Genomic DNA, 15,096 nt, shown 5'->3' on the forward strand with positions numbered 1-15,096 from the left:
ACAGAATTACCTACACTTTCATGGACACAGAACTCCAGGATATTTTATATACTGGGTCCTAAACAAATACTGAAATGCAATACATAGAAAGACTATTATGTGACCTCATATAAAATTAAAATGCAACTCTTGGAGAAAATTCAATCCTCATATTCCCCAATTCATCCTAAAACTGAAAAAGCTGCTTAAACCAGAAAATGATGAATTTCAACATTTCACAATTCATAGCGAGGGAAATATTGTTGCCTGGGAACATCAGGATTAACCACAGTAACTCTATAGCTTATTTTTTTTATGATGAATTTTTTGTTACTTGATTCATAGAAAACCCAAGTACTATACAGAGAAGTACATTTTTTTTTAATTCTTCTGCTAGATTTGGATCCATCAGCAGCTTAGAAACATTCTGAATGACCACCACTACAGAACTTCAAAGCATAGCCTAAAAAAAACCCTACAAAATTAGCAAGAAGCATCAAGGACTTCTAAAGAAAGTCCTAAGCACTACTATGTATGTTCACTGTCAACACAAAGTTTGCCAGCAAGGACTGTCCCATGAGAAGAAAGCTTGCATTTCTTCAACATTGAGAGTAGCAAGTTTGAAGTGTAATGCCTTAATTAGTATTTAAGACTCAAAGTGAAAATCTTTCTGAGATAAAGTAACATGCTGATCTTCTGTAAGATGCTCTAGCACTACCAAAATAATCTATCAGGCTTGGTTGGATGGGTAATTTTAATTTACTATTCATTTTAATAATGCTTCTAAAAGCCCTTCTCCCAAAAGAAAACATACACACATGTGCAGATTGAGAAGTGGCCAGTGCTTCCACTGAATACACAGTCCTCTCGGTATGACTGTGGTTCTATACTGCCTCAGAACTACACTCAAACCCAGATGCTCAGTTTGCTGGGCTGAATCTTAAACATCTCCCTGTCCTCTGAGTAGCTTACTAGGGGAATCTGTAAAAGTAACAAGAGAATGAGACTACATGGGATTCATGCAGTGTCTTCAGATGAGGGAGAATGACAGGAAAACTTGGACAGAGACTTGGCCCTTTGGGTACATTCATACTGCAAATTTAACACCAGTTGCACCAGATTTTCACTCTGAAGGTAGTCTAATGCATGCATGCACACTGCCATGTTCCTTTTGGTTCTGAATCCCCTGTATAATGTGTGTTTAGGTTTCTTCTCTAGCCAGCCACATCAGCAGTACAGAACGCACTTCAGTGAACCTATGTGCAAACTCATCCAACGGTAAGTTATAGTGCAGGCTCATGTTCAGCTCATACTACACTCCTCCCAAGGCATCCAGGCAAAGCACAATTAAAATCGTATTTGAAATGTATGTGAGTGGTAGCATCTTGGACATAAGGGAGCTCAGGCCATGCCAACAACACAGATACGTCAGTAAGTAATAGTCTAAGGTACAAAGTAGAGAGTTCAGGATACAGAATTACTTAATTAAAAGGTGGAAGACCAAGTCTTGATCCCATTAAGAAGAGCTGTCTAAGTGGCTATGTAGGTTACGAGACTAGTACTAATGAAGATTAGATCATGAGGAGAGAAGATTTTTCCCTAGACCAAAATGCAGCTGTAAGGCAAAATGGATTTGAGAACATTTATCTTACTTCAAACTAACAGATGGAATAATCACATTAGAAGATTAGTGAACAACTTTATGCCTTTTCTCCAAACAGCATTTAACATGCTATTCTACTACTATTACATTGCTTGTTCCAGTAAGATGACCTGTACAATACATGCTTAGGACATAAATAAAAGTGAAAGAGATTAAGCCAAGTGTCCTTAATTCCAAGCAGAAAATTATTTTGGAAGACAGGAACAAATCACTGCTTCTAGGTTCAGATCCACTAATATCACTGCAGAACTTAACAGATACTAAGACTAAGTAGTTCCAAGCTCTGCTGGAATCGCTGATTTTTATTAACTGCCTATTCTATAGAAAAAAATTGAATAATTGAGTTGAAACATACTGAAAAATGTTTTATAAGTGATAACAGAGAAACCAAAAAAATACATGAAGAAAGGGTCACTTATTCCTTAGGGAAAACTTACAGAGGTCAATCTACAGCTTGTATGGGATACTGGGATGGTAAGGATTCCTTATGTATGGTGGCACATGGAAAAATTAAGATTCACTAATGTATCTTTGTGTGTCAGAGAAGTCTGGTAAGTCTCTTGTGCCCCTGTTCTGGTACTCACCATAGTCTCTGCAAACATACTTGGAAACTCTGAAACATGTTGCTCCCGGGATGGAAGGTTTTCTCTAGAGTCGCAGTCTGTTGACAGAAACCACTAACTGCCATGGTAAATTAAACAGATAAAGATAGCTTGGCTTTCTAAATGAGAAAACAGCAAACCTCAGAGCCACCAAAATTAGCAGTAGAAAAAACTGCCCATTACTTCCGAAAAAAAGCCAAACATTGAACAAGATCCAGGTCCCTCTAAGGGCACAGCAACAACTTTTTAGGGACAAACATGCCACTGTGTGAAAACTCTGAGCTGGCTCACAATGGACAGAAGCAGCACTTATCTTCACAGATATTCCATACCTAATGGGGTTTTGTTTTGGTTTGTTTTAAATTATTATTATTGTAGACTGCATACTGTCGTGAAGACACCATATGTTTGTCCCTTGATAGGACAGACTTGGTTCATGCAAAGGAACAGCTGAGGAGACTCATATACAGCAGCAGTCTGGGGAAAACACACACAGAGGCACCTGTGCATATGTAGGCATGCATTTGTGCATGGGCAAATAAGGAAAAAGTTCACAGTTATACAAGGACAGAACCCTTCAAGACAGGAAATTTTTTCTCCTCCATGTTTGAGAGAAGAAGGAATCAAGCACCAAGTCAAAATTACTGAAGAGAATTTGACACCGTCTTGAGTTAAGAAACAAATCTTATTCTACAGTGTTGCATTTCAATTGCACCCACGTTCTTGGACACAGCTGTATAAGAATTAGAGATATTTTAACAACCAGCATGTTTGAAGACTCCTGAAAATAAACTGGTCCTACTGAATTCTCAGAAGAACAGCTCCAGCTGGCAGGCGTCTGCATACATAAAGGTATTCATACTACTGGAGAGGGAAAGGAGTTAGCGTGAACTGTCAAAGACTCCAGTGCTTTGGGGCTGAGGGATACACACGCTCCAACAAGCCTTTTCTTCCCCCACGGAATTACAGAAGAGGCCAAAAGTTCATTAAGACCCCACATATAAATGGCAATACACCACCACCTGTCACGGCCCTGTGGGCACCACCAGGTCCTGACTGACCTGACCAGCCTCAGCTGCTGTCTCCACCAGCCCCCCCTGGGTCAGGAGCCCCAGTTAAGCTCAGGCCTGCATCCCCCGTCCTGGCTTGAGCTTAAATACCACGCCTGCCTCCAGCTTAAATACCACGCCGGCCTCCGGCCCTGTGCTCATCTCCAGGACGGACCTCGGACCTGCGTTGTATGTAGCCGTCTCCCCACTCCTGTCTCCAGCTCATCTCCTTTTGATCCTGCCTGAAGCCCCCGGGTAGACCCAGGCCCTGGCTGATCATTTGCCACGTCTGGGACTGCTGATGGGTCCTACTGCCAGCCCCCAGCTTTGCCCACAGTGCTCAGGCCCCATGGCACAGGGTGTCCTGTTGGTGCAGGCGCTGCCTCTGCTGGTGCCACCCTCAGGTCCCTTCTTGTCCCCTCTCAAGGGGCAGCCCTGCTCCTGCTGCTCCTGCTCAACAGCATCAGACAAATATATTTCCAAAGAGGAAATCACTATTTTTAACTCAGTATTTCTCACTATTTTAAGACCACCCAGTCTGATCCAAACTCACCTCTCAATAAAGAGCACTGTACCAAAAACTAATCTTCAAAGTTTTCTCCAGTCTTTACACAGACAAAACAGCTCAAATGCGGTGTTGGTACTAAAAATTGCCATAGCCAGACTACTAAGGCAAAGCTGATGAAATGAACACAGTCAAGTCACAGTAAGTTACACATACTGTGTCTTGTTCTTCACTGATTATATTTTTCTATTTTCAGAAACTGCTGAGCACTGCTGCCTTTCTAAAGCTATGCTTTAATTTTCAAATCGTAGTAACCAAGAAAGTCACCTGCAATACACAGGTGGAGACACTGGGGAGGGGGGAGGGGAAGAGAAGGACAGGAAAACACAATAACTTGTATTTCAAGAGAGACAGGATTCCTTGAACATGCAACATAACATAGAACGAGACATGAGTTAATTTAGATGTCTTATATAACTGGCTTGTTTGTTTGAGGTTTTCAGAATACTCTGGTCTTATCAAGTCATATTTGACTTTATTCTCCATGAAATAGATACATTTTTGTGTTTCTAGTATTTTTTAGATTATCCTATGGTATAAAATACATATTTTATTGACCTGAGAACAGCAATAACTACTAAGCTAAGTAATTAATTTTTGTAAACTAATAATAAAAGGTTTTCCAAAGGTAACATCTTAGGGAAATGTTAATTATCTGCAGTTTGGTCAACTTGGGAAAGAATTTTCTTAAAACCCAGTACAAAAATACATATGTTCAAAATACATATAAAATGTTGGTTTTCGAAGGGTTCTTTTACTTACAGCCACCTAATGCCAAGTGTATATACACTACAATACCCTGCTTGTATTAACCTCTACAATTAGGCTAGCAATAACCTGGTATTGGAAATAGCAGTACCTTTTACCATCTTAAATGCACTATTACAAATCAAAAGACATGTAAACAAGACCATGGCTCAATTAGTTTGCATCCTTGACAACATTTACAACGAAAAATATATTATTACATTAGATTGTGATAAATATTAATGGAAAAGAATAATTTATACCATCTGAAACTTAGACAGAACCAAACATAAAAGAGTACTTTGCTTATTTTTAATCATGAAAAGCATTTTGATCACATGGGCACAAACAAGATGTTGACAGGAAAGACCATAAAGGAAAAAATTCAGATCACTTAAAGTAACTGCACCAGAAGAGCTCATATCCAACTTCAAAAACAATCAATGCATGAAACTGCAGTTTAAAAAGGTATTATAATTCAGCAATGTGACAAAATGTCACCCATATGTTTACCATAAGTCAGAGGAAGAAAAAGTAACCACACCAGGCCTTGAACTGGTATTCTGACCTAAATAGCACACTAGGTTTTACAGCAAATTATGAAGACCAGATTACTTAAAGACAAGGAAGTAAGAGAGAAAGAGGATAGTAGCAAAACTCTTCTATGAAACGTTTATGAAAGTGCTACGCTAAACTCAAAAAAAGAGAGCTAAGATTTACCACATTTTTTTCCTCTAGGCAGTAAGTTCACACCTACCTGGGATGCCTAGAGCAATGCATTTTATATTTTTACCACCTGGGAAATTACTACATAAGTTGGAGAAGATGGGAAAATCAGAAGAGGACTGGGGGGGAAGGGGGGGGGTGGTTTGGTTTTTTTTGGGGGGGCAGGGGGTCCTCATTTTTTTTAGCAAACTGACCAAATGGGAGAGGACCAAGTGGAGTTGAGAAAAGGAAAGCATCAAGGGGAGGAAGATTAAAATAGAATTCCCCAAAGTAGAAATACAGCGCAGAAAAATGTTTGTAGTCTTATAGAGAAATGGGCATCCAGATTTACTTGATAAGTAGAAGGTAGCTTATTCAAACAAAGAAAAGGCTGAAATATAAGCATGATAACTCTTTACAAACATATTAGAGGGGCAAGAAGCAAATAACTATATCTAATTTAGCATTAATACACCTGGGCTAACAATCAGGTGTTTACAGATCTTAATGACGTTTACAGATCTTAATGAGTTACTAACAATATTCTGGAACTGCCGCCTTAGAAACCAAAGCAGCACAGGGAAAAAAACCTCTAAATGCTTTTTTCTTCTCCAATTTTCTGAAGACTTCTCCTTTTGAGAAAGAGTTAGATGAGGTTACAAAGAGGACTGCATGATTGTATGCAGACCTGGAGCAGCAGAAGTCTTGTATCCAAATAAGCAGTGATTTCTTTTCCAAAAAGAATACCATTTTAAACCTTTCATTATGTAAAAGTGGTCATCCTACCTCCTTCTGTGTGCTTTAGGAGTAATACACCAGGCCTGCAGAAAGATATAAATTCAATTCCTCAGCAATACTGAATGTTTTATAAGTTCCGAAGATTCTTACCCTGTATTGATGGAAATGATTTCTATCAGTGGATTCTTCCTAATCTTTGGCAAATCCAGTCGTGCTCCCCCCAAACGCTTTCCATTATCCTTTTTCTGACCCAGCAGTCTCACAGAATGACCTTCAAATGAAGCACAAAAATGCAGTCAATACAAAGCACAAGTCCCATCATATTTGTTTTGATTTGCTCTTCTTCACAAGAAGTGTTTGTACTTCAAAGATTGAAAATGAGAATGAGATGTAGTAATTTATTTCTACCAGCTGGAGCATTCAAAAAGAGACACTAACACATAAAATAAATCATGTTAAAATGAACAAATCACTTCATCCAATTATCTTTTCACACTTGCATTTTCTGGTTTATTCAATTAAAATGATCTAAGCAGTTTCATTTTCAGATTCTCAAGCAAATATCAACAAAGCAATATTTAAATAAGTTGTATGGCAGAATTAAAATATTTTTCCCCAAAATGCCATTCAAACCGAAATTAGTAGGTAATAAACAACAATTTTTTTTTAACTTAATATATGGAGAACCAATACATTTCAGTCAAAGTTACATGACTGTGTAAGTCTGAGGGAAAGTGCGGTGAGGCATATCCTGATAACATGTTCATGGCTAAACTGACTACCAGGATTTACACATATTCCTCCCACACCAAGGAGACTGCAGGTCAGAAAACTGCCACAACTGCTTTCCTGAAGCCAGTAATATTCAGAGAGTAAAATACAAACACTATCACCAACTGCCTACAACAGTACATCAGTCATACCATGTCAAGTCCTTTATTTAAGGAGCACAAATGACAGGGTTCACTAATATTCAGAAGAAAGATCTAACAATGAAGAATAAAATCAAGTTATAAAATTAAGACTTGTATCATTTATTCCACAAAGCCTAGACTAGACAGATAAGAGACAGCAAGGGAAAGGCTAATGCTAGATACCTGAAAAGAGGTGGAAAGTAACCACTATTTGGAGTGGAAGAAAAACAGAAAGCATGTATCCGTTGAAGCTGGAAAACTCTTTGATAGTACATGAAACTACAGCCACAATCCGTCAAATGTTTCAGAAAAAAAACCCTACCCTAAAAAGGAAAAGGGCGGGGGGCGAAAGGAAAGCATGAATCTATGAAGTACTACCTGAGCTACATCTAGCACAGCAAATTACATAACCAATTCAGATCAATTAAAAACCAGTTTCAACCAAATCTCCTAACTTACACTACCAACAGCTATTTACAAAACTAAGTCATCCATCAGTTAAAGTCTTTCTTCACTACCTGTTTTGAGGAATCATTAATTAATTTTTTTAATAATGTGGCATTCATACTCTGAATTTATTTCTGTGATACGGCAACAACAGCCCAGAAATAAACAACTACTTCTAGCATGTCATCTTTCTCAGGTTTTTAAGATACATGAAAATTCTCAATCAAAAATGTAATCTAATGAAGCAATGAGCAGGACTGGCCCAGTATCATAATGGTTAATACAAAAAGGTGACATCATTACAACAACAGGAATTAAAAGGCATTTGAGAAAAATTTCATTACATCCTGCTGTGAATTTAGTAATGCGGTACTTGTGCTATTAACGTTTGCTAAATTATTCAATTCTCCCTTTTCATGACAATAACAGCAATATCTTTGTCTCACAATACAATCAGTTATTTTCCAATCCAATGCTTCATTAAGGAGTTGCAAGCATGGCACCATTTTATTTACTTGTATAACAAGAGTGATTGCATTATGGTAGGCATAAAAATCAAACTAGAAGCAGAAAACATTCCTTTTCATATTTCCTAATACTGTGGTTTATTTGGAATAAACCAGTTTATCCATTTTTTAAATATTCAATTGCATTACCATACTAAAACTGGTTTTGGATTTATGGCCAAAAATACAGTGAAATGATTTACAGTTTTCTTAAAATAATCACGCTTAGAAACATAACAACAGGCTACCCCAAATTTAAAATTCATACATTTAGAACTGGAGTCTAACCACCAATCTGAAGTTTAAAAAACAAAACAAACCCAACAAACCACAAAAACAACCTACCCCCCCCAATAAGTAATATCTCAGAGCGCAGAATCAGTGAAGTGTCATGTCCTCTGAATGGACACCCTCACAACGAACACCTATGTGAATCACTGCTCTCTAATAAGAATTTAGCTCATGCTCTCCCTTTCTCATACTGAGAGCATTAATTAGAGAGGCAAACTTTTTCACGGAACTTCTGGAAAAAGAGTATCCTTTAGACTACAAAACTGTCACAAATCTGTTTGAAATTTGTCAAAGGACTAAAAAATAGTAAGGAGGGAGGGAAATGCAGATAATGACAGACCTGTGCAGGAGGCACATCTTTATAATCCATGTTTTGTTAGGAAAACAGGAAAAAAAATAAACATATAGTAGTCTAGAAAAATCTTGTTAATGAAAAGTAACTACTACTACCTTCTTACAGATCTTTGTCTTTCAGATGCTAGGCAGGTTACCATACAGATTAGAAAAAAAAGGGAAAAAAAACAACTTAGGACACTTGCACGTCAAATATAACTCACTAGAGAGCGTAAGACCTAGCCTCTCTTACCTTCAGAGACTTTCTTAATTCAGGAAAGAAACCCCAGCTCTGTGCCCACTTCCCACATGATCCACTGAACGCTAACACCCACCCCAACGTTGCACCTGAGCTCAGGACATCTATGGCCTGGCAATCAAATATGGGCAGCTACTTTTCACATGACACATGGCCACAGTTTTTCCCATATTCATACTGAGTAACACTAAAGTTCAAATTAATATGAGGCTTGCAAAACCTGTGTGGCACTCAGGAATGATAACAACCCTGTACTTTTCACTCCAGACATCAGAGGATAAAAAAAAAAAAAGCAGTACTGGGAGATGAGTTTTAGCAGAGAGTTTAATGCTTCCAGAAAGCAAGCAGCACATGCATATCCAACTACAGTGATGTGTGCCGCAGACACACTTAATTCAATTTAAAAAAAAAAAAACAACCCAAAAAAACCCCAACCCAAAAAACCCCAGTTACAGTATTTGCGACCTTAAATCCTTTTTCCCCTACTCCATACAAGGACTATTTTGTTTCGTTTTAAGTAATCACTAAAGCATCTGTTTACAGCATTGTTACTATTAATAAAACATAACTTGATAAACACTGAATCATACTTTTTCACATGCTGTAGATCTTTTTTTCCCCCATGCTTATTTCAAGAAAACTTAAAAATAAATATTTAGTCATCTTCAATAAGGAAAAGGCTAAGCAACATTTTTCTTTAAACTGTCTAATGAGCATTATTAAGCCCACAACAAGCATAACAGAAAAAGCCATAATTTCAAATCTCGTTTATGAGCTCCTTTCAAAGCTTAGATTAGGGCAAAACATTGCAATCAAGTTTTACTTCTAAAGCATTTTATCCGGTTAAGTTACCTTCTCTCTGACTTTACAGGTTGGATAACAACTTAACTAAGCAAAACAGGTGTCCCAAACTTAAAAGAAGTCTTTTTTGTTTCTTTCTTTCTTTACTCTTTTTTTAAGTTTGGTACAAAAACATTTTTGAAAACTGAGTTAATCACAGTTCTATTGCCATAACGATGAGTGCTCTATCTCAGATATCAAACGAAAACCACTCCTTTTTTGATGGTTCACTGGAAGATGCAAGCTTTGAAACACATCTTAATGACAAACAGATCTAGTCAGGTTATATCTGAGACCCTAAACATTCTAGTCCTATAAACCTCTTCTTCCATAACGATAACTTTTCTACTTCCACATAGTCTACCAGCAGATAAAATTCTATTAAACTGAAAAGGTTAATTAGCGGTTTAGGTCATGCTTCAGAGCAGCTTTTCACTAATTAATAGATAATTAATGCACATTACAATACAACAGTAGTACTAACCAAGTCCAGTGAGGAAGCTTATAGAGCAGAATCACTCACAGCAAGTGTAAATGAAATCAAGCTAGAAACAACTTAAAATTAATCAGAGCTCTCTAGTTTTCAGAGCTGACTGTTCAAAATTAAATTCATCTTTACATACAAGTCAGTAGACGCAATTCACATTACTTGGCATTGTTCAGAGAGGACGAGGTTGGAATGAATTAATCAGGATATTAAATCCTATTGTTAGTCTAAAAAAGGGCTTTTAAATGTGTCAGTTTGATAAACCAGTGTGCAGAATGAAAATATTTCCAAGGCATTTTCACTTGTTAAAAAGGATACAAAAAAGTAACATAAAATTAACAGCATGTGCATATACCTTTAATAGTAGACGTATGTGCTTCAGGAGTGTGATAGAGAATGCCTGATCTTGAAATACAAATACATGAAGGGAACGGGCAATGGAATTTCTTTGCCATAAGATTATAACAACATTAAATGTGCTGTGAACCTCAGGTTACTGTCAGACCCCCGTGACCCAGACCCACAGAAGCATGTTAACGATATTACAGCAAAGAGACTCAAATTGGACTGGTATTTTGCTGGGTGGATACAAGGATAAGTGAGGGGAAAGTGGCCTAGCTTAGTCACCTCTAGTTAACTTTAACAACTGCCTGTCAGCGTTGCAAATATCTATCAGATATTAATAGACCTACTGTATTTCAGTAACAGTCAGCTTCGCTCAAGTCCACAGGCTGGCACCCCTCAGTAGCTGCTTGGAAATAATGTCTGCTTGAAAGATGGAAGAGGGCATCCAGTGAGGGTCCCTCTCCATCCCTGCACATCCCGCTGGAGCTACACAGCATGCCACTGGAACACAGCTCCCAGCCAGATGCAGAGCAGTATTTCTTAGCTATTAGCTTCAAAGTCCAGTGCAGATATCCCAAGCAGCTCAAAAACATAAGTTTAAAGAAAATCCTCAAAGATGCAGGAAACCCCAGCCTTGGCAGCAACAATTTCTATTGTTTTCAGCTTGTTCTGTTACTGATTCTTTCCCTTTCCCAGTTACATCATTATACTTAGAGGTCATTCACCATTTCCTGAAAGACACATTTTTCCTCACAACAAGGCTACCAATGGACCGTTCTATACTCCCCAGCTGTCTCTCACCAACCTGTTTGATCTTCTCCAGCATCTTCAGGGAAAAGGATTAAGCACTATTTCACGTACTCTTGCACACATTTCCTTCTACCATTATACACTTCTTAATGAATACAGAGCTTCCTTTCCTTACGGCTAACACTGGAAAAAATGGCACATGGGAGCAGCGTAACTAAGGAAGGCAAAGCCATATGAAGAGAAAACAAAATAGTAAGTTTACCCGAAGAAAAATAAAAGGAAGAAGTGTAAAGAACCATCAGTGATAAAGACTGAAAGCAGGGTCAAATAAATGTAAAACATGAAAGAATTAGAAAACTTACATGAAAGTAACAAAAACAGTCAAGAACATATTAAAGAGAAAAAAGAGCCCAAAAAGATCAAATAAAAAATATGTGTAAAGGCAGAAGAGGCAAATCAGGAGCTATTACAAAACTTTAATACTGGATTTATTTCCAGAGTTATGTTCTTCTAACTCCGTAACTACTGGGTAAAAACAACCTTCTAAACAAGTTACTTTGGATCTTCTGGCAGGACTAACAGAAAAAATAGTATCTGAAATATAAGGATGCAACACAAATAGCCTAACACACTGTACAGCTAACCTCGACTGGTGCTCATATTTGAGCCCAAACCTCTTCAATTTGGCGGTGCTTTAAACCCAGACCTCGTGAGCTCGCAGCGGACAGGCAGGCTCAGAGCCCGAGCCCTGGTCTACCTCTGCTGGAAGCAGCCTGTGTGTAGCAAGAAGAGACCCTAAGGTCCTCTTCCCATCTTTTCTCCCTGCCCTGCAGCACAAACAAGCTGTCCCACAGCAGACATGACTGATTGCAAAGGAATCCCTGAGCTCCTCAGAGCAATCTCATGCTGTCAGGCACACACAAATGCAGAAACAACGAGGACGCTAATCGGTTTCGGGTTTTGCTGTGTGAATGCTCCCACCCAAACCAACCTCAGCTGGCCAGCAGCGCATCAGCTACATAGTGAAGGCATCCCCAAGTGTCACCCGTGGGATTTCCTGGCTCAAGTAAATACAGGGAGCAAAGAAAAGCCAAACCTAACTGGAAGATACATGCCCTGCTCCTGGCCAAGCAACTAATACAAATTATTCCTCCTCTAGATCAGCGAAGGTGGGGATGTTGTGCAACAGTCAAACTCCTTCTTCAGCTGGTGTAGCAGGAACCGGGTCCGCTGCAAGACAGGGAAGACTTCAGACTAATGCTGTCAGAATTACTGATCTTTCCCTGTGTGTCACAGCATCACAGCAAAAAGCATGCCCTGGGCCAGGCAACCAGTCCCATCAGGCTGCTGATAGCAGGTGGTATGTTTGACCCCATCTCTGCAATTCAGAACTCTTTGATAAAAAGATTACCTTCCACCTATACGAACTCAAAAAATCTTCAGAGGAAGGTGCAGGTATTACTAAGCATACAGCGTGTATGTTACTAGCTTGAAATATATACATCTACTAAGCCCTGCAGTTGGAATCAGCATCCAACAACAATTCTGTTTCAGAAGATGTGTCACATGGGTGAAGACAGGGGCTTTTTAAAATTAATTTTATTTAATTTCAAAAACAAGATACTGACTACAGTGAGGCAGTTCACAAACTTCAGAAAAAAGCTCTGCAGGTGGCCCAGGTTGCTAACACTCATACATCACTTTCCCTCCATTAAACATACAATACTTCTTTATTGGTATTTCTCCAATGTATCCTTCAATCATAACCATATCTGTAAGCACTAAAACAGTAGAGTGCAACAAGTAAAACAGAAAAGGAGGTAACTGTTAACAAGGAATTACTGTTCATATAAAAATTTCATAGAATTAAGTTAAGAATGTATGTATAAGTATTCGAGAACATTTTTGACACAGGCACAGTACTTTCCTCTCTCACAATAAAAGCGCTTGAAATGCCCTATTAAGGCACTATATTTTTCTTTCAGGATTCAATAGCTTCATCCTACTTATTCTGAGATCATGCGATGTTACTGTCTTTCTGAAAAAGTGACTAAACTTTACATCTGCTGCAAACTCAAAATGCTGGCATGACAGCTCAGAAGGACAGCACTAAGAATCGACTGCAGGAAGAGCTCCCCTGACCCTCTGTCCTCACCTCTCTGTGAAGAAATGCATTTGATCAGGATCAAGGATGCTGCTCAAAACCTTGGGAGATTTCAAACAGAAACGTTCAAGGAAAAGAAATTTTGAATCAGATGAAATAGGCTGTGTTCTGAGGAAGGGAAATGCTGAAGGGTGGATTGTCAGAGCCAGCTGCAGCAGTACAAGTAACTTGCCTAATGTTTTGGGGTGTGCAGGTTGAAGAGAACAAACTTAGCCTTAGAGTGAAATGCTGAGCTGAACCTATCACTGTATGCAAAAGCAAGCTTTCACTTCCATCTCTACTCCTTTGCCATCTATTTGTACCCTTCCTATGGATAACTGAATTGCACTGGTTTGAACAAGATACTCTGCATTTACCAGCCATGAGGATTCTCCTACAGAGCTAAACCCAGCTGAGTCTAACCGATGTGAATAGGACAGAAAAACAGGGATGCTGTAAGATGGTCATTCATTGAAGGTGTGGAAAAGAGCACATATGGGTCTGGAAGAAAAGTCATCTTTTCCGTGTACATCACGGGCTCATTTAACAATGAGCAATCACAATTTTGCTACTAAGATTTTCAATCTGTTTCCCCCCCATTGTTTGTTTTCTACTTCTGCAGCACTATTTATCTCCTATTCAGTTTCTGTGAACTACTTACAAAATAAAGTCATAACAACGACAGTCATAACAGGGATAGTCAGTCCTAACAGTTTTCTAAACCAAATCAATAAAATAACTACATTGAGAAAAATAATTACAAAACCCACCTAAAATCCAGGATCATCTCACACACCTAATAGTCACTGCATGCCCAAAAGCATTTGAACAGGCGCAGCAAGAACTGCAATAACCTTTGGTGCAAGAACAGAAACCAGTTGATGGCAATGGAAATCTCTTGTCCCAGCAGGTAAGATTTTTATGTTGAACCGGACAATTATTGATGTTTTATAAAAGCAATTAGAATCTGTCTTTGCAGAAGTACTTTCTCCATAATTACTGTATATTCCTCATTGTGCTCTACTATTTTGTTTAAATTACAGTCTACAAAGCTAAACTCCCAGAACTGATACGGGTGCAGACAATTGTATTACTATTTTGAACTCATTCCTTCAGTACGTCACACTTTTCCTGAGCAGTCAGAAACAGGCAATCCCAAAGCATTCTATGATTCTATGATTCTAGTGAAAATGCAACCCAGTGCTGTCGTTGGAGCGTTCAGCTGAATGACAACCCCTTAATTTAAAAACTGTAAGGTGGGATACCTTCAAGTCAGGTCCTTCGTAAGTCAATGCCTGTTGTGAAAGTAGTTCTCAAATTAACAGAAGAAAAAAAAGTGCTACTGCTTCCAGTAATGATACTTTTTCCACACATAAAGCCGTTTTCTTAGATGACAACACAAAATCTATAATTATTTTTGTTTAAACAGAGATAGCTCCAAAATTTCCAATCCAGGGACACAAGAAAGGGGCAGGGGGTGACATTTACTGCATTGCACTGTTAACCTCAGCAATTAATACGTACAAATGGGTGATGCCGAATCTTTTCACCACAGTCATTTCACCAAGTTACTAACAAGCTGTAGTTCTGTATATTGCCTACTGAAAACCCGATTTCAACCCCACCACCTTTTTCAGTCTGTCAAATACAGATAGCCCCTTGCATAATTTTTGCCAGTAGTACCTCTACTTTTCAATAATCTCAGTTTAAAAGGCAATTCTACTACCCAGAAA

At 38.5% G+C, this 15,096-nt stretch overlaps 1 protein-coding gene across 1 annotated transcript in view; it reads right to left on the reverse strand.

The window, feature by feature from the left end:
* The window catches only part of CDKAL1 (CDKAL1 threonylcarbamoyladenosine tRNA methylthiotransferase), a 432,229-nt gene that overhangs the window by 266,015 nt on the left and 151,118 nt on the right, over positions 1-15,096 (reverse strand). The window contains exon 8 of the mRNA XM_075704904.1: positions 6,199-6,319. Coding sequence (XP_075561019.1) covers positions 6,199-6,319 — 121 coding nt within the window. The remainder of the gene's footprint in view (positions 1-6,198; positions 6,320-15,096) is intronic.

This window comes from Pelecanus crispus, chromosome 2, assembly GCF_030463565.1.
Source record: "Pelecanus crispus isolate bPelCri1 chromosome 2, bPelCri1.pri, whole genome shotgun sequence".
Classification (NCBI taxonomy): Eukaryota; Metazoa; Chordata; class Aves; order Pelecaniformes; family Pelecanidae; genus Pelecanus; species Pelecanus crispus.